Source organism: Phaenicophaeus curvirostris, chromosome 2, assembly GCF_032191515.1.
Source record: "Phaenicophaeus curvirostris isolate KB17595 chromosome 2, BPBGC_Pcur_1.0, whole genome shotgun sequence".
Lineage (NCBI taxonomy): Eukaryota > Metazoa > Chordata > Aves > Cuculiformes > Cuculidae > Phaenicophaeus > Phaenicophaeus curvirostris.
In genome coordinates this window covers 54,837,120-54,856,023 of record NC_091393.1, presented here as the reverse complement: position 1 = coordinate 54,856,023, position 18,904 = coordinate 54,837,120, and the positions used below count along the sequence as shown (strand labels likewise).

The 18,904-nt window shown below is 37.9% G+C and overlaps 2 protein-coding genes across 2 annotated transcripts in view; one reads left to right on the top strand and one right to left on the bottom strand.

Annotated features, from left to right (window-relative positions):
* The window catches only part of ARMT1 (acidic residue methyltransferase 1), a 347,283-nt gene extending 330,814 nt beyond the window's left edge, over window positions 1-16,469 (top strand). Inside the window, exon 6 of the transcript XR_011336990.1 lies at window positions 16,449-16,469. The gene's annotated coding sequence lies outside the window, so the exon portion shown is untranslated. The remainder of the gene's footprint in view (window positions 1-16,448) is intronic.
* The window catches only part of SYNE1 (spectrin repeat containing nuclear envelope protein 1), a 285,435-nt gene that overhangs the window by 52,774 nt on the left and 213,757 nt on the right, over window positions 1-18,904 (bottom strand). The window contains exons 104-115 of the mRNA XM_069852100.1: window positions 17,486-17,605; window positions 15,759-15,959; window positions 14,903-15,076; window positions 14,349-14,480; window positions 11,071-11,267; window positions 10,048-10,180; window positions 9,469-9,651; window positions 7,678-7,827; window positions 6,471-6,647; window positions 4,210-4,365; window positions 902-1,057; window positions 75-245 (exon numbers count right to left, since the gene is read on the bottom strand). Of these exons, the coding sequence (XP_069708201.1) occupies window positions 75-245; window positions 902-1,057; window positions 4,210-4,365; window positions 6,471-6,647; window positions 7,678-7,827; window positions 9,469-9,651; window positions 10,048-10,180; window positions 11,071-11,267; window positions 14,349-14,480; window positions 14,903-15,076; window positions 15,759-15,959; window positions 17,486-17,605 (1,950 nt within the window). The remainder of the gene's footprint in view (window positions 1-74; window positions 246-901; window positions 1,058-4,209; window positions 4,366-6,470; window positions 6,648-7,677; window positions 7,828-9,468; window positions 9,652-10,047; window positions 10,181-11,070; window positions 11,268-14,348; window positions 14,481-14,902; window positions 15,077-15,758; window positions 15,960-17,485; window positions 17,606-18,904) is intronic.

Here is an 18,904-nt window from a genome sequence, read left to right as displayed (position 1 = left end):
CATCTATGCAATGAGGACAAAATGAATCCTTGATTCCATCCTTGGTATGTCAAGAGGTATGGTATTCTTTTCACCTGAAGGTTTTCAACTTGGACTTTCACAGCTTCCAATGAACCAGTAAGAAGATAAAAACGGGACAAAGAATATCTGGCTTCTGTCAGGTAACTATTCAGTTCTTCATAAGTCTTTTTGTAAATGTTCCACTGATCAAGAACAGTTTGCAATAATATCTTCATTTGGTTAACCTTGAAGGATACAGGAAGAAAAAAAAGTAAATAAAAAGCATTCAAGTTATTACTTCCTTTTGTTTAAATTATTTCCTTCTTTTTGATCTCAGATACTACTCATTCTACATGCCTAAGCTTAAGCCTCTTGGAGAATGATGATTTTGCACAACCATCAGCTATTCTTACATTTGGTACAGAATAAAGTCCTGCTTCACTTTATAAAGCTATAATAGCAGGGACTAAGATGATACAAAGTCCATTCTACCTTGGTGCAAAGCAGGATCAAGAGAAACTGCTTAAGACTATGAAACAAGGCAAGCGAATCAGCCTACCAAAGTGAGCAGCAAGGCTAGCACCAACACACTGCATTCCTACTTAGTCTGTGAGATCTGTGTCCTTGAAAACGTAGTTCCTTACTAATCACTTCATACCTTTCTATTAAATATCAGAAAGCACTTAAAAAGCTTCAATTAAAAGCATCCTTGAAATAGGAAGTATTATACACTTTCTGTGGAGTGTACACACAAACATGGGGATGAATGGAAACACAGACACAGTTCAGAAACTCTTCCTCTAAAATCGAGAAGAAATCCAGTAGCTGCAAACTTCTAATTCTCCCTCTCCTTTGTGCCCTATTCCTGGAACTATCATCTGCACCTTGACAGTTCTTTTACCATGTGATCCAAACTGGCCCAGGAATGGTTAATTTCTTGCAGTGTACTCATAACAGCAGTAGAGACTTCTTCCTTCTTGTTCTGTATCAAAGACAGACCACTCTGTTCTACATTTTCTACTTCTTTTTCCTTTGTTCTTATTGATTCTTCTAATTCCTAAAAAGAAAAAGAAGATACGTCAGTATTTTTTTTTGTTTAATTGACTAGATAATGCCTTGAAATAGAAAAAATGCTTATCCTTAATCCTTAGTTTAAAAAACAGGAAATTCATGCTTACATACTTTGGCCTTTTATTCTCAAGAGAATCGCAACTCATCAGCAATTTTATTTAATATTTTATGTTTCATTTAAAGCATTGTTGTTTGTCTTTAACTTAAATAGAAACATGTCTTCTACATTAAATTCCTGTGTGATCTTCTGCTCTCATCTAAGAGTCCAAAACTCATTAAAAATAGGAGAGCAGTCTGAATACATGGGAAAACTGTTGTGTGTCTTAGTTTGCCTTAGAACACTGAGAAGGCTTTTTAATTAGTTCAAAGCTGGCTCAAATACTCTGGGAAAAAAAAGAGTTTTGCCACCCAAGGAAAAGAACAAAATTACTTCGTAGGCAAAGATGTCAATTTACCATGCCACCCCATATGAAATGGCGTCTTTATTCCCTTGCCAGGACTCAGCAAAGCCCCTCGCACAAGGACAGCGAGCCTTCCTCTTTTCTAGATGACAAGTTCATTGGAGTCTAGCCAATGACAACAACTAACAGAATGCAAGAATTTTCCTTATTGCCTCCTCAAGGTTGCATGCCATTGGGAAGCATTAATGAGCTTGATAGCATTTGCTCTGCTCAGTGTTCTCACACACTAACCCAAGAAAATGGGAAGAAAACGAACGGCTGGTGTGAAAACAAGTGAAGAAAACAGCAAGCAAAGAATAAGCACTGAGGCCATGTTAGCTGATTGTTTTGTTGCTTCAGTTAAGAGCTGGCTGTGCTATTGACTTAACATGACCCTAGATTGGTTACGGAAAGGCTGAATGAAAGCTTGCCTCTTTTATCCTGGTTTATCTATAAGTGAAGTGCAAAAACTCTGGTAGCATTCGCTAGTCACAAAGGCTATGATCTTCCTCATGCACCAATCGCATGAGAATTAAGTTACAGAATGAAGCAGAGAGGACAAGAAGACTCAGTGAGCAACAGTGAGTCATAAAGCATGCTCCCATAAGCTCATTCCTAGCCAGGAAACTACCTATATTATTTCATGGTATGGTGCAGGGAGATCCAAGCAAGTCCTGCAATGCTCTGGCTCACATGGAAGCTGTGCTGCTTCAGGTAGTGCAAACACTGACTCTGAGAAGAGAAGGGAATTATCACTTGCAGGCTTCAGGCCAGCACAAATTTGTGTTTACCTGTCTGGAAATAAAGCAGTTAGTGTGATACGGAAAGCAGACTGGGGAGTGAAGGCAACCTTGTGATGACCCTAATTAGTACATCTTGTAATCTCAGGTTATGTTTTAATTTTCTGCAAACCTTTCCTTATTGAAACAGACTATCAGGGGAAGAAAAAAATTCAACAAAACTCTGGGCAAACTTAAAACCCATGTCTTTAAATATATTGCTCTCCCTATGAACCAAAACCCCCCAACAAGTGAATCATTTTCATAAAAGACTTAAGATTTTAGATAACGGAGAGAGTATTTGAAACTAAATTCTGCCTGGTCTTGCAATCTCTTGCCATTAGTAGAATTTATCCCCGTGCACATACAACACAGTTTTGTCTATATACACATAAGTAAGTGCACTTTTGCTATACTGTTTCTACTTAGCCTTTTCTTCTGTACTATTTAACTTTTCTTCAAACTTCAAGCCAGGATGTTGTTCTAGACTGCAGCCTTGGAGTAATACATCTTTTTTTTATCAGCTAAGAGTAAAGCAAATATTTCTAAGTTGTACATAGTAGATCTGAATTTCCTTGAAGTGGGTTTTAACACTAAAAAGGGCATTTAAGTTTGTATCAGTTTGCTCAAAAATTCAGAACGTAGAACAGGCAAAAGTTTCAAACACCACCCACTGCAAGTATTTCTGATTCTCTGTGAAAAAAGGTTCCTTATATATCATTTTTAACTCATAACTGAATTAAAGACATTGCTGTTGCTTACATGCAATGGGAAATGCCTTCACTTATTAATATGACATTCTGCAGCAAACTAACATCTGTTAATAAATAACCTGCAGCTTTTGTACTAGTTGAACTGAATACTTGGGAGTGTCTGCTACAGTTATTTCTTAAACAATTTGTTTCTCTGCCGATCAAAGTCTTGCCATTCATAACTGACTCCCCAAGTGTATTTGCTAACTTCCCTGACTAAAAGGAACTATAAATGTGATAAATCAGATTCAGCTTTGAACTCCAGCCAAGCACAGCCTGACAATCTGGCTACACTAAATTACCCTTGCTTCAGTTGTATGGGCTTTTGTGCTGAAACCATAAAGATACGTGAACTAACACTAAGCACTTCAACCAGTTTGAAAACCTAGGTCAAGAACTTTGGAAAAAAAATGACTTCTAACATATCTAGCCTAACCAACTACAGAAAACTTACAGAAAAAAAAATAAGAGCTTATTACACTAGTGAATATAGGTCACATTCTCTTGTGCATTTCATTCATTGACTTCCAGCTGTTCTGTTTGCGAAGACCTTAAAGTTAGATCATATTTATCCCATCCATTAAATTAATTCAGGAAAGACATCCTTGGATTCTAACCATTTTTCTTTGAATAGTCAAGTGTAATACATAAGGCGGAAAAAGAATGGAAAAAGGCAGGAGGAGAGAAGGAGGGGTAGAGGAAAGGTAGTGATAAGCAATTAGTAGGATGTGGCCATGTCCATGGCAGGGAGGTTGGAACCAGATTATCTTCCAAACCAAACCATTCTATGATTCTATAAGGCAAAACCCCCAAGTTTCCCAGTAGCCAAGCATGGTGTTCAGGACATCAAGTTCCATAACACTGGCTAAACTAGAAGAGGACCGTATTGCTTTGACGGCCTTCTAGTTCAGAACACCTGGCATGCTTGGAAATGTCTATGGTTTACTACACAATGCAAAAAGAATAATGACTTTGGTTGCTTTTAAACATCCTTGGGACATTATCGTTCCCCCCATCTTTGTTACTGCTGGTACTTTAGGAATTAAATCTCCCCCTCACTGAAGTAAAGAGGAATTCTGTCACTGATATCAATATTTCACATGGCTTTATCAGATGTTGTTTCTAACTGTTGGAAAGAGAACATTGTCACTTATAAAGGGATGTTACCTGACAGTCTTTCAAAGCATTCTGTACTGAAGCCTGGTCTCCAATTTTCTGTTGCTGTTTCAGCTTCTTCTCTTGGGTTTCAAACCAAGTTTTTAGGCACTGTACATTACTTTCATACTCTGTCCAGGATTCCTGCAGACTTTCCAACATCTGGATCTGCAAACAAATATAAGTATATACTCTCTCATACAATTACCTTTATTACTTGGTCAATCAAATAAATCAGTGAAGACTGATGCTTACCAGTCCTTCCTTGCATTCAGTACTTCCAGAATTTCAAAATGGTATATACATTCAAATTTAAATATATCTACTATTTGTAAAAGAGTTAATAAAAGCTTTGCTTTATCTAGAAATAATTATATAAAGATAGCATATTAATACACAGTATTATGACACATTAAAAAAAGCTAACACTTTGTCACAATTTTTTTATGAAGCGGAATTCTTTTCAGAGATCAAGGGCCTTATGATTTCGCAAATAAAATTGAGTATGCAAACATACATTTTATATTCCTTGCTTATAACTGTGTTAATGCAGACCAAGATTTCTATTACCTCCCCTATCAACTGACAGCTTCAAAGTTACTTGGATTTTTCTGAGTGTTCTAGGTATCATTCAACAGCAATTGGCAATTACCAATTGCATAAAGTTTAAAAAGGGCAAGTGCCAGATTTTGCACCTGGGACACTTCAATTCTGAATATACATAGACACTGGAGAGTGAGAGGGTGGACAGCAGCCCTACAGAAAGAGATCTGGGGGTTGTGGTCGACAGCAAGTTGAACATGAGCCAACAGTGTGCCCTGAAAATCAAGAGGACTAACTGTGTCCTGTGGTGCACCAAGCATTGCCAGCTGGTGGAGGAAGGTGATTGTCCCGCTCTACTCCACAACAGTGCAGCCCTACTGTGTTGTGTGCAGTTTTGGGCACCACAGTATAAAAAGGATAACAAGCTATTGGAGAGTGTCCAGAGGAAGGCCACAAAGTTGGTGTAAGGTTTAGAGGGGATGTCGTATGAGGAGTGGCTGAAGTCACTTGGTCTATTGAGCCTGGAGAAGAGGAGGCTGAGGGAAGACCTCATCACAGTTTACTGCTTCCTCACAATGGAAGGAAAAGGAGCAGCTGAGCAATGATAGGACTCAAGGGAATAGAGGGAAGATGTGCCAGGGTGTTTAAGCTGAATATCAGGAAAAGGTTCTTCACACCGGGTAGTGGAGCACTGTGTGAACAGTGAAGTAATCATGGCACCAAGCCTGATAATATTTAAGAAGCACTTGGACAACGCCTTTAGACATATGGTATGAATTTTGGGGTTGTCCTATGGAGAAATAGGAGTTGGATTAGATGATCCTTGTGGGTCCCTTCCAATTCAGGCAATTCAATGATTGTATGACATAGTGGACTGTGCTTTCTGTGGATTAATTAATGACACTAATTTGGGAGAAGTAGTTGATATGCTGGAGATTAGGGCTGCCATTCACAGCATTCTCAAAAAGATGGAGGAATAAGATCATCAATCCTCATAAAATTCATCAAATAGAAATGTAAAGTCCTGCACTTGGGACAAAATAACCTAGGCAACAATACAGGCTGGCAGCAGGCTGGATAGAAGAAAAGGCCCTAGGGGCTATTGGGAACAATAATGTGAATATAATGCATCAGCAGTGTGCATTTGTGCTAATGAAAGCCAACTGCATCCCAAATTAGGTTTACAGAGAGTGCACCTAGCAGGCCAAGAGAAGTGGTTCTTTCCGTCTCCTTGGCGCTTTTGGCCCATCTGAGGCCCTTCAGTGCAACAAAGAGATTGACAAACTAGTGAATGGCCACTAAGGGGCTGGAGCACATGACATAAAAGGAGAGGCTGGTTCTATTCAGCCTGGGGAAAGGAAAGCAAAGGAAGCATCTCATCTGCTGTTCACTCCTTATGGGGGGTATGGGGAAGATGGAGGCAGACTATTCTTGGAGATGCGTAGTAAAAGAAAAGATAACAGTCACAGTTTTGATTTGGAACAAGGCAAAAGCTTGTCCCCCACAAGACTGGTTAAGCACAGGAAGGAGCTGCCCAGTGACATTGTGGAATCTGTCCTTGGAGATTTTAAAAACTCAGCTGAGCAAGTCCCTGTGCAATCTGATCTAACTGGAAAGTTAATTCTGTTTGAGCAGGAGGTTGGACTAAACGACCTGCAGAGGTTTCCAACCATTAAAATCTTACAGTTCTACATATTTTGCATTACAGAGCTGCTAGTTTTTTTCTTTACCTTTTCTGTTAGTAGGCTTTGCAGGATCTGCCAACGTCTGTTCATTACTCCAAGTTGTTCTGCAAAATCAGTTTTGTCGCTACGCTTACTTTCAACATCCTGGCTGCTGATTTGTAGCACTGATTGGTTCACAAAGTCTACTGTCAGTTGTTTGCAATTTAAATCTATCTTGAAACCCTGATAGAAGAGAATAAAAAACCCAAACCATAAGGACTCCTAAACTTCCTGCAAAACAGAGGAAAAATGTTCACAAACAACGACCTTCTCTCAATTTAGTTGAAAGGTTTTTTCAGCAACTGAACAGCAATTAAAAAATACAATACTTTTTCCTAAATATTGAGAAATACAGCTGCCACACATTGCCTTTGGAATGAAGAATCTGCCTTCCCCGCTGCCGCCCCACTCCCCGTCCCCCTGCAAAAATAATCTGTAAATGTATTGATATTGGTCCCAAGTACTAGATTAAAGAAAAACTGAGTATAAATAATTTTATTCACTTATTTAGTCTCACAATTTTTAATACAAAAGCAGATAAGATGGAAAATATTCTTACATACAAAGAAGAATAATACGCAAGAAGCAAAGTGATTTTTCAGGAGACTAGTGAAATAAATATGATATTGAGAAGAAAGTCACTGCGTGCAGATCTATTACAAGAGTGCTACTGATCTAGTTAAAGAAGTGACATTGTGTTGTAACTATAGTTATACCAATAGTTATTTCAAGATACAGCATTTTTTCTTTCATGCTTCGGATACTGATCAAAAGTATCTTGATCCATAAAACCACTAGCCACAGAGAGTGCACCTCTCTGTGCACTCAAGCACATTCAAGAACACTTTTGAGGAAAAAATGATATCATGCAGACAATTCATAAAATAACTTACATAATTTGCAAAGTGCTTTGTGGTTTTTGGTGAAAGACAGATCTAATAAGGTTTAATCATGTGTATTGCTTTAGATTTATTTGGTAAGCATATTAAAAATCATATTCCTGACATAACTAAACTGCAGAGTAAAATTAACTTTGGCTTTTTTTTCCCACAGTATCAAATATTACCCAATTTTAACTTGTGTACAATTTTAACCATTTCACAATGTAAGTTTTGCTTCTTTTTTTCCTTTCATCACTTATCCTTTAAATATGTATATATATTCTTAATGGGGATAATTCAAAAGGGAAATTAATAACATTTCCACTCAGTACCTTGTACTTCTGGACATAATCATGAATGGCTTTCTGTCCTACTACATTTTTTATGTTCTCTTCATCCTGCTGAATGACGTTTTCCATCAGGGAAATCCAGCTCATAACTTCTGTGATAGCATGGCGAGAAGGAATTTTGTCCATCTGGAGCTGTAGAGACAACAGACTTAAAATACATACTGTGAAGAAAATAGGTAAGAATTCCTTGCTTTGCATCACAATAGCACATTTCCTTTAACTACTCTTATCATGTTATTCTACATCCCTAATACATCACTGAAGTTTATAAAAAGGAGTAAAAAAAATAAACAAAGGTTTTCATAGGACGTACATTGTATAACTGCGCGTATCCTAGTAAGAAAATTAAAGTCTTCTATTTCCTTTCTTTGTTGTACAAAGAAACTGACAAACTCAAAGAATCCATTTCTGACTTCCTGAAGTTTCTACATTCTCATTCCATAACTCTGTATTGGGCTTATGTAAAACTTCAGCTACAGGCAAGTTTTTTCCTTTATTTGTATATGGCTAATGAATAGACCCACAGAAAATAATTCTATACTACTCTTCTTGTGCAATGATTTCTAAATAGGTTTATTTTGAATAGCAACTGTTTCTTCCTCGAAAGATTCCTTTTCAACATTTGATGCAGTAGTACTTGCTTACACTTGGCTACTCAAAAACATGTTCTATGACCTTTTCAGATTTTGCATTACAAGACAGTTCAGAGAACTACTGAATGACATTGATTCAGTTCACATTTGTTACCCTTTCTCTCTCCCCTTAAATAATAAGTAATAGTAAGTAATGATATTACTACCTATGAGAGCATTCCAAATTAAATTACAGCAATGGCTTACACTGACAACCTTACAAGAAGCGGCTGAGGGAGGTGGAGTTGTTTAGCCTGGAGAAGAGGAGGCTGACAGGAGACCTTACTGCTCTCTACGCCTACCTGAAAGGAGACTGTAGAAAGGTGGCTGTTGGTCTCTTCTCCTAAGTGATAGCTGATAGGACAACAGGGAATGGCCTTAAGCTGCATCAGGTGAAGTTTACATTGGACATTAGGAAAAATGTCTTCACCAAAGGGGTTATCAAGCACTGGAACAAGCTGCCTAGGGAGGTGGTTGAATCACTATCTCTGGAGGTATTTAAAAGGTGGATGAAGTGCTTAGGGATATGATTTAGTAGTGAACAGCTGTGGTTGGAGCTGATGATCTCACAGGTCTTTTCCAACCTAATGATTCTGATTCTATAATAACCACCTAGCAACTAAACACTAAACCAACTTTTAGATCAATATAATCACTTAACTTCAGTATTATATCATTAAAAAACCCCCAAAGTACTCAACCAATTCCCTCTTAGTCCTAGATATACTAGCAGGAACCTTGAATAATGATTTTAGATTTATTTTGTCTTACCCTAGACCTAAGCCTAGTCTATTCAATTTGAACAAAACCATGAAGCAAACCTTGCAGGGCAGAGGAATGTGAACTCCCTTTTTCAAGAAAGCTTATCAACATGTTGAAAAAAAGATCATCTGTTCTTTGGTTAAAATTTAACAGGTATAATAGTGAAACTCTGAAATTAACACCAAATGGTGTTAGACAGTATGGGTAGACAGGATTTTGACATAAGTGTAAGCTTTCCCACATTAAAACAAGAGTAACATTGTTCCTATATTGCCTCACGTGTATAAGCTAAGGAAGGAGCAACTATTTCTCAAAGGCAGTGCCAACCGTACAGTCTGAATTTTCTGGAATATCAAAGGCCATAGCTGGCCTTCCTTACCTGGTGCAATTTCTCTTGTACTGCTGGGATTTGTGTGAGCAGCTCTGTCCACTGATTCTCAATGTGGGACAATCCTGCACGCAGTGCTGCTGTATCCACTTTCTTCAGCCTGAGAAGCTGGTTTCCAGTACTTAGGACAGAAGATTTCTGTGATGATTTAGCATCCACTTCTTTTGAAAACTCCTACAAGCAGAGTAATTTTTGTGGAAATTATCAACCACTTGTTTATTGTACTTAAAACTTTACCTAAGAAAGCTAAGAATATCTTCCCTTCCTTTTAAAAATATGTACTTTCCGTTAGTTTTTACCACCCACGCATTAGACGAAGCGAGAATAAAAACCGTTTTTAGTTATAAAACCATTTTCTTTTTTCAGAATCATCAAATGTTGTAATTATTGCATATATCAAAGGAGTGCTTAATATGCATAAAACCCAGTTTTTTGAAGGACAACTCACCTACAGAATTTTTTTTTTCATACTCAAGTGCAATGATGAGAAAAAGCATAACCGTTTGATTGCTCTATTGTTTATTTGTAACTGGAGAGTAAAAAGGTGTCCTAGATCCATGAATGACTTACTAAAAATGAGTTCAGGTGGTCTCGGACTGTTTCCAGTTCCTGAGGAACAGTCAAAGACTGCTGGCTCCAAAACTCAAGTCGCTCCTTTGCAGATTGTAACCAATATGTCAGCTCATTTGATTCACTCTGGTACCTGTAAAGATGTTTAAAGAAAACTAAAACAGTCATTGCTACTTCTCGCCTCCAACTGAGCAGTCTCTCCTTCTGTGGTTAGAGGAAGACGCTGTATGCAAGATTTAAAATAAAAAGAAAAATATTTTCTTTCCTTTATCAAATTTCAGAAAAAATATGATTTAATTTAAAAGATGGGCATGGTATCAGGAAGCACTTATTTTAGCCATTACACCCACAATTCCTAACAGTGCCTTCACTTTGCCTTTAAGGAAAAAAATAAGTTTAATGAAGGTCTAGTAACTAGGTTACAAATCTGTTTGGGCAAGCTGTAACAGTACACTACCCTCCAAAACAGGTTTTTGCTTTCCATTAGCAGGCTCAATCTTCCAAAAGCTTTACAACAAGGTAACTCAGAGCAGAGTTGGTTTTGGGTTTGTTTCTTTTTTCCAGAAACTTAATTAATTAACAGAGTTAATTTTAAAAGTAGCATATGAACATTATTAGTAAAGGCAGCTAAAAACTCCCTTCTACATGTGCAATGGCACTGACCCACAAGATCCCTGCAGTGGCAATGCACCTACCAGAACACACTGAGTCGTACTCACATTACCTAGCAAAGCATACACCCTCCCTCATCAATCTGTATGCACAAGAGGCTTCTAACTGAGTCATCCAAATAAGATCTTCTGACTTCCCACCAGCTGTTATATGGTATATGTTTTATTGCAAATCACATAGCATGATAGCACTTCTATGGAACAGAATTAGGATACTGTAGAGTAGTCAAACTACCATATACATCTCTAAAAGTACTTTATTTTAAATGTTGAATCTAACGGCTTCAGGTTCAGAATAAATTTGTCCTGAGCAGCGCAGATGAAGAAGTTTATACAATTACATCAGCATTACCTTGTCCATTGCTTCAGTATTGTCTCCAGCCTGTGAAGCTCCTTGGTAACCTTGTTGGTGTTACTTAACCAGTGTTCTCCTAGTTGGTTCAGTTGACTTTCGAGATCTGAGCAGCTGACAGAAAAAAGGAGTCTTTTCCCATCATCTATTACTTGGTATAATTTAGGTTGGTATTCAGTCAGATTAGATCTCAGACGCTGTAATGACGGAGGAGATAGTCAGATAACTCTTCAGGTCTCTGCTACCACACTTTATCAACGTCTAGTTTTCTTTATTGCATCTTGTAGTATATCCAATGTCACCACAGCACATGACATTTTTCCCTCTGCTCCGGCTCTAGAATCCCCTGAGAACAATCACGTAGGTAACCTGCTCAAAATTTGAACGTGCTATCACAAAATCCCTCACTTCAGTTTGTCTGCTGACACCTCCTCATGATTAACTCTTTCGTGTAGGTATTTTAATTTTGAAAAGAACAGTATCAAAAGAATCTTTGTGGGACAACATACCTCCTGAGAGAAATTGATTAAAACGTCAGAATTTAGTCTACCATCTGCTGAAAATCCTACTGCAAAGAAAGTTAAAGGTATCCAGAATCAACTTATTAACAGTGGCAGCTTCAGCCCTTTCAATGCCTATCTTCAGCTCCCTGGTCACCTAATTCTTTTATTGATCTGCCCTTCTACTGTCTATGGTTACAAAAGAGATTGCCCCACCCATCAAAATCCCTGAACACAGAAGCTAATTGATGTGGTGCAAGAAGGAAAAGGTACCAAAAATACTGTTAATACCCTTAAACTAAATCAAACCTGGAGCAGAGACACATTTCATTTAAACAGTGACCTGTGAAGGGGTTAAAAATCCATATACATAGGCAAATATACCTGCCAAATTCCACTATCATTACACAAACAGTACAGATTATAAACATCTGAATATTTGACTAAGATTGAGCAGAATATACACATACGTTCCCATCTTTCAGTTCTGCTAAAACTAATTTGAAGCTGAAGAGTAAAAAAATACCAGGCTCATGGTGAGTATATAAACTTTTTATGGCTCTTCTTAGTGTCCCTTTCACATCAACAGAGCTCAAATAACTTAACAGAATTTTGTATTTATACATGTGTGTTTCTGTGTGTGTACTTACATATAATATATCAATCAAATAAATGCATAGCTCCTAGACAGTAGCATAAAAAATTCTAAGACAGAGATAAATTAATTATGTATTTTTAATCTAAACGTGGCCACAGGGAGAGAAAACAATGTATTAAAAGTTATGGCATAGCAGAGCACTAGAATCTGGATTTGAATACCTAATATATGTAACTGACAAGAGAAACAAAAGATGAAATCTAAGTCAGGGTCAAGACCAACAGAAACAATGCTTTGCATTAAACAAAATGAAAATGAAACCCACACACCATAGATTGCTTAAGTTCTCCTCATACCATTGCAAAAGCAGAATGCTGTCTGGTAAAAAAACCAATAAGCATAACAAATTCAGAATAGACAAGAAGTCAGTTTGCAAGAAAAATCTGGCAGACGCTTTTCTGTAAAACAAGAAAACAAAAAAAAACCCCAAAACCCAAGCAAAATGCCTGATGTATAACAAGACGAAACAAAATAACTAGAACAGAATTCTCATTTTAAAAACAGGCTGTGGCAGAAAACCTATATTTAAACTACTACTTCTTGTTGCATTTAGGATGGAAGGCAACTTGGGGAACAGCAGGTTATTTGGTCTCATCTTGCCCTCTGGAACATGGAACATACCCTCTTGGAATCCACTTTCAAGGACAAAAAGGACCAAAAGCTTACCAGGAATATTCAATTTGCATTCACTAACTAAACAGCCTTTTAAAAAAAAATTCCTGTCTCTATGGATGAGACTGAGCTCAGCATGGCCTTTGACACTCCCATTGGACAGTCCTCAGGAAGCGCAGAGAATGTGGGCCGATTAAATGAACTGTTAAATGGGTTGAAAACTAGCTACATTACCAGCCTCAAACACTAGTGATCAAAGGCTTGATGTCTGGCTGGCAGACTATAACTGGCAGAGTACTCCACAGATTGTTGATATTTGAGCCCAAACATCTTCAACTTCTTCATAAATCACATGGATTATCATAGAATCATAGAATCATAGAATAACCAGGTTGGAAGAGACCCACCTGATCATCAAGTCCAACCATTCCTATCAACACTAAACCATGCCCCTTAGCATGGACCTCGTCCACCCGTGCCTTAAACACCTCCAGGGAAGGTGACTCAACCACCTCCCTGGGCAGCCTGTTCCAGTGACCAATGACCCTTTCTGTGAAAAAATTTTTCCTAATGTGCAGCCTAAACCTCCCCTGGTGGAGCTTCAGGCCATTCCCTCTTGTCCTGTCCCCTGTCACTTGGGAGAAGAGGCCAGCACCCTCCTCTCTACAACCTCCCTCAGTAAATTTGTGGACGATGCTAAAGTAGGAAAAGTGGTTGAGACAAAAATTGGCAGCCTTAGTCCAGAGGCATTTTGATAAACTTGAGCCTGGAGGCAGTTGGAACCTTAGGAGGCTCAACAAGAAGTATAAATTCTGTGCCTTGGGCAGAATAATCCTAGAAATCTAGGAAGGGAACAGCTAGTATATTTAATCTGGCTTCTGCCATAACCAAGAGATGGCAAATATGGCAAGCCAGAGCACTAGCCTATATTAGAAGTCTGAATAGCCAACTTATGTTATTTTATTATCCTTAGCAAACAGTGCTGATGAGGTCACATCTAGTGCATCAGATTCTGCTCTGGCCCCCTCTTCCACCAAGTTCAAGAAGAAGGAAGTGTGAGGGTCTGGTGTAGAGCAATTAACATGTTTAGGCTCCTAGAGTACCTGTTCTTTAAAAAGAGGCTGAGGGAGGTGTCCTTGGTTTAGACTGAGAAAAGGAAGGCTAAGGGCCAGTCTAACACAAGCCTACAACTATTTGGAATAGAATTAAAAAGATAATAGAGGTAAATGCTCCTTAGTAGTGCCACATAACATAAAAAAAAGACAACGGTGACAAGCTGAAAGCTGAAGTTTTAGATTGGGCATCATAGAAAATCTTTTCAGTAAGAGGTACAGCACTGAAATTGGTCCTCAGCTCTGCTGTGGGATCTCCATCTTTTGAGGTTTCCAAATCTGTTGCTGATCCAGCCCATGGCAACTGTCCTGCCCCAAGTGGGAAGTTGGACTAGATGACCTCCAGAGGTCCCTTTCACCCAACTCTTTCATAAAGAATGTCTGAAAAGCACCAACCTGAAAAAGTGCAATACGTTCTCTAAGCCTATCCTCTGTCTCTTCCACCAAACCAACAGTGGGGATGTTGCCTTCAACAGACTCCAGCTGTCTGGTAAGTTCCTGGTAATCTTCATCCAGACGCATCCAGGTCTGCAAGCAAAAATTATCCATGTATATGGTGAACAGTGAAACTGAGTATCTAGAATTTTCATTATTTGCATTCTCAATCTGAAATCCTATAACTACACAGTTGTGAATGTACAGAAATAGCAGTACAAATGTTCAGTGCATCTATAAGATACTATCTTTGTGTCAGGCTTAGCACATGGGTAAAGCTGTCATGTTCTCCTTGTTAGCTAAAGCTGAGCAGCTCTATAGAGGAACACAAATTATGTCACCAGAAGGCCACAACAGTTAAGCAGCAAAGTACCACACAGACTATCAGTGCCTTATGTTTATGACAAGAGGGATTGATATCCATCAAATCTATTCAAGCACAGGAAAACAACATTATAGAATATCCTGGTGGTTGATCACAATGGCAGTACAGAAAAGACTACAGAAATTCTCACCTCTAGAATATATTCCAGCTCCACACCTCGTTTATGAGCCAGCTTTAAAACAGCTGATGCTTGTGTCAATAGTTCTGAATGCGATTGAGTTTCCTTCAAGAGGGCAAAGTTACTCATCTTTCTAAAGAGTGTTTCTGTCAGTATCATGTGAGACTCCAATCCCTGAAAATATTCCTAAGAAGTTTGCGTGTGAGGAAGAGGGTAAAGGGAGAATAGAAAAGTGAAAGTGCAATTGTTACTCAATTCATTACCACCAAACCATCATTTTAAGACAACAGCTGTACAATCAAGTATATGTAGACATAGAATTAGGTAAACTTTTCACTCTACCAACATTTCACAAAATCCAATGCACAACTTAAAAAGGACAATGGCCTTTTTAAAGAAAGAAAGAGGTCATCCTTTCCAGGCAAATTCCATCCTAACACTCGTTCATAAAGAAAAATAGCTTAAATTGCATATACACCATCAAAAAATTCTGCCTAGTAAAAAATGTGGAAACGACTTCTTACATTTCGTGGGTGCTATAAGCAAACATATATTTCTGTTGGGAAAAAAATGGAGTGATGGATGAAATCGCTATGTAACATGACAGTATAAGAACAGGAACTTGTTATTAGAATAAGGAAGAAAATGCTGTCTACCTCTGTTCACCTTCAACAGACCATTTGAAAGTCATTCAGTCAGAACAGTTCATTGATTCCAATTTAAAACAAAGTAAGTTTTAATATAACCTGATGTAATACTGGCCTACCCTTCTGAAAAGCTTCTGAACCTTTAGGAACAGAAGGTTGGCAATTAGCTGTGTACAAGCTTACAGTCATTATTAGTCCTGAAATATATTGTAGTTTCTTACCTTATGTTTGTCAAGTAGTGACTGAACCTCTTCCTTAGAAGCAACAATCATTTTCTGGTCACCAGCCATCTTTTCTTTGCCTGTTTCCACTAGGTCAGCCAGGTCCTGCAAAGCCCTTTCATATTGCCTCTTAAGAGCCAAATTCTGATTCAGGTCACTCCGTCTGGATCCAATGATCTTTATTAGCTCATCATACTTATCCTTGAGGGCAAAGAGCAGCAACAGTGATTCTTATTTCGTACCTTACACTTCTTCCTAGAAGTAACCTTACTATCCCTGTATCCTATCATGGCTACAGACTATAGGCACCTCAACAGCATATTTGCTTCCCTCTCCTGCTCTAGCAGCTTACTGGTAGCAAGCAAGATAGATACAACCTGTAATAAAAAACAAACCAGGTCTCAAATAGCAATACGCTTTATATAGAACAGTAAAGTGTCGAAAAAGTGTAGTGCGTGTTTTGCAGTGAGTTATGCTGCCAAACTACAAAATGAGCAAAAGAACGAACCTCATCGGTTCCTGTGTGCTATTATTAATCATCTTGTATACCTCAACCATAAAAGAGAGAATAACATACAGATGCTTTTCTTCAGGCGAACAGGATTACTTTCTTGTTTTGGTTTTGAGAATTGTATTTTCAGAACATGCACATAACTGTGAGGATAAGTCCATACTTTTGATCAAGGCAAGACATTCAGAAACTAATAAACCAAAACACCTCTATGGCCACCGAGTGCCACAGCAAAGCGCCCACCCTCAGACCGCAGCTATCTGCCCTAGTCTTAAAGAAATAATTGAGAGAAGCACAACTGTCAAATAAAATGTTAAGACTTCCCTAAAAACTGAAAACAAGGGGAGGGGGCTATCTACACATATTCTGACAGAAAAAAAAAAACCAGACAAAACCAAAAAACCCACCCCAAAACCAGGAGAGGCTCTAAGACCAAAAGGATAAAGAACTGGGCAAAAGACAAATTTGCAGAAACTCTTTGTAATTATTTTTTAACTGAGATCATCTGCTTAATAAGTTTATGTAAGTTTATGGTCCAGTTTGAGCTGTTTTCTTTGCTTCCAATTTACTATTATGCCCTTATAAATGGTAACAGACAGTTGTAAACCTTGTCTCTGATCTTTCTTTAAGCATTCCCCTGTTTCAACAGCCTTATAGGAGTTCAGGATCAACTCTAGAGAACCTCAAGAGTTAAATCCTGCTACTTAAGTTGTGTTCAAAACCAAGACCGGAAGTATGCAGGAGCGCAACAGGTGTTCTAGTAAAAGCAGAACTTGTCCATTTCAGGTCGCAATTAACTATCTATCCCCTCCCAACCCCCTCTTTTTTTAAATTTTTTTGGTTTTTAATTACAAAGGTGAGAGAGAACTAAATCCCAGATCATGAGAGATTGGTGAAAACGGGTCAACTTTCAGCAGACATTTTCTTTTACATGCTTAACTTTATCTGTTTGAACAGGGTATCAACAAGAGATGAAAGAAAACACGTGAGATTTTTGTTATTTTTATGAGTAATATTGCTAGTAATAGGAATGTTAAAAAAATCTGAATATGCAAAAGGAGAAAAGCTAGGTCAATCAAAGAGAAAACAATCTTTCATACACACTGAAATGCTTTTAAATACGTTTTCCTAAACTGCCTTTTGAAAAATAAAGAGGAACGTAATAAAAATCTTTGATATCACCAGACAGGTCTAGAATGGAACTTATGAACCATACCTGGATCTTAGACAGCTCTTGCACAGAAGGTTGGTCAATCTGTAGCTTTTCTACACGCTTCTTCAATTCATTGATTCCAGCATCTAGTTCTTTCAAACCTTCTTCTGCCTGCAGTACGACCTGCATATGAAAACAGCATCATTTAGCTTGAAAGCTGAAAGTTTAATAACAGTACTGTAGCTGCCATAAGGTAATACTCTTTTCTGTTTTATGTCTGCAGCATTAATCATTAATGCAATCTGATGAAATTTTAAAGGATAATACAAAGAAAAAAAAATTAACTCAAAGTTGGGAGAGTCCAGCTTGTTTCTTAAGGTTAAATACAACACAGCATTATTATTTTTTAATAACAAGCCATTTTAGTATCATACACTATGCCAAACCTTGCTGTGACTTTCAATGCTTTTAATTACAGAGTGTAGGCACAGAAGGACTGTTTGTTGTTCTAATGCCTTCTTCTAAAACATTCTTTTTTTTTTAAACACTCATTCCTGTCATATCTGGGCACCAGCCAAACAACCATCACAGCAGAAGACACGCATGACAGCAAAGAGCTCTGCATTTCCCTTTTTAGGACTAGAACGGGGCCAAAACAACTGGAAAGGAAAAGGACTTGTACACATCCTTTTGCACTTTGAAAACTACAAATTAAGAACACAGGTTGGTATTTGCAAGTGTACACAGGCAATACCTTGGCTTTTTTCAATGGAAGCTACAAGCTTTCCTAGGTCTTTCAACCTGGGAGCCTCTGCTGAATTAATGCATGCAAGCTGTAACAGAGCTAAAAGTACAAGGTAGACTCCTGTAGTTAAAGTCCTTTGTTGATTTGTTAAAAATTCAGTTGCTTTTGTTACCACATTGTCTTCCTATTTAGTAGTTAAGTTAATCATACAGAAGATAAATTTTTGCTAGTCTTTCACATCATGGAAAGCAAAAAAGAAAAGCACAGAGTGCCAGCTCTTCATACATATAGGAGACTTAAAATTCCTTCAAAATCTGATTATCAAGCATATGAATCCAATATTTCTGTTTAGCTGAAGGATAAGTCTCTTCTCCTAAGTCACCTGTTGGTACCAGACATCAGTAGCTCTCGGATAAGAAGAAACAGTTGTATAAAGTAGGCCTTAGGATACTTAATTTGGTTTTCTCATTGGCAAAACAGAAGCAAGGAAACAGGATGTGTTTTGTCATTTTAATAATCTATTATTCATCAAGCAATTCCAACCCTTGTTTCAAATGAAAATGAATAACAGTCAAGATATTGCTATAAACCAGTGCAGAAGTAAGTGCCTTTGGTTTTTAACAAAGTGTAATAGCCAAACGATTTAGTCAAACTTTAGGTTCTTTTTGTTTCATGGATGTTTTCTTTCTTTCAGATACTGATCAGTGTATGCATAACTGCATCAGCTGAGGAGGTAA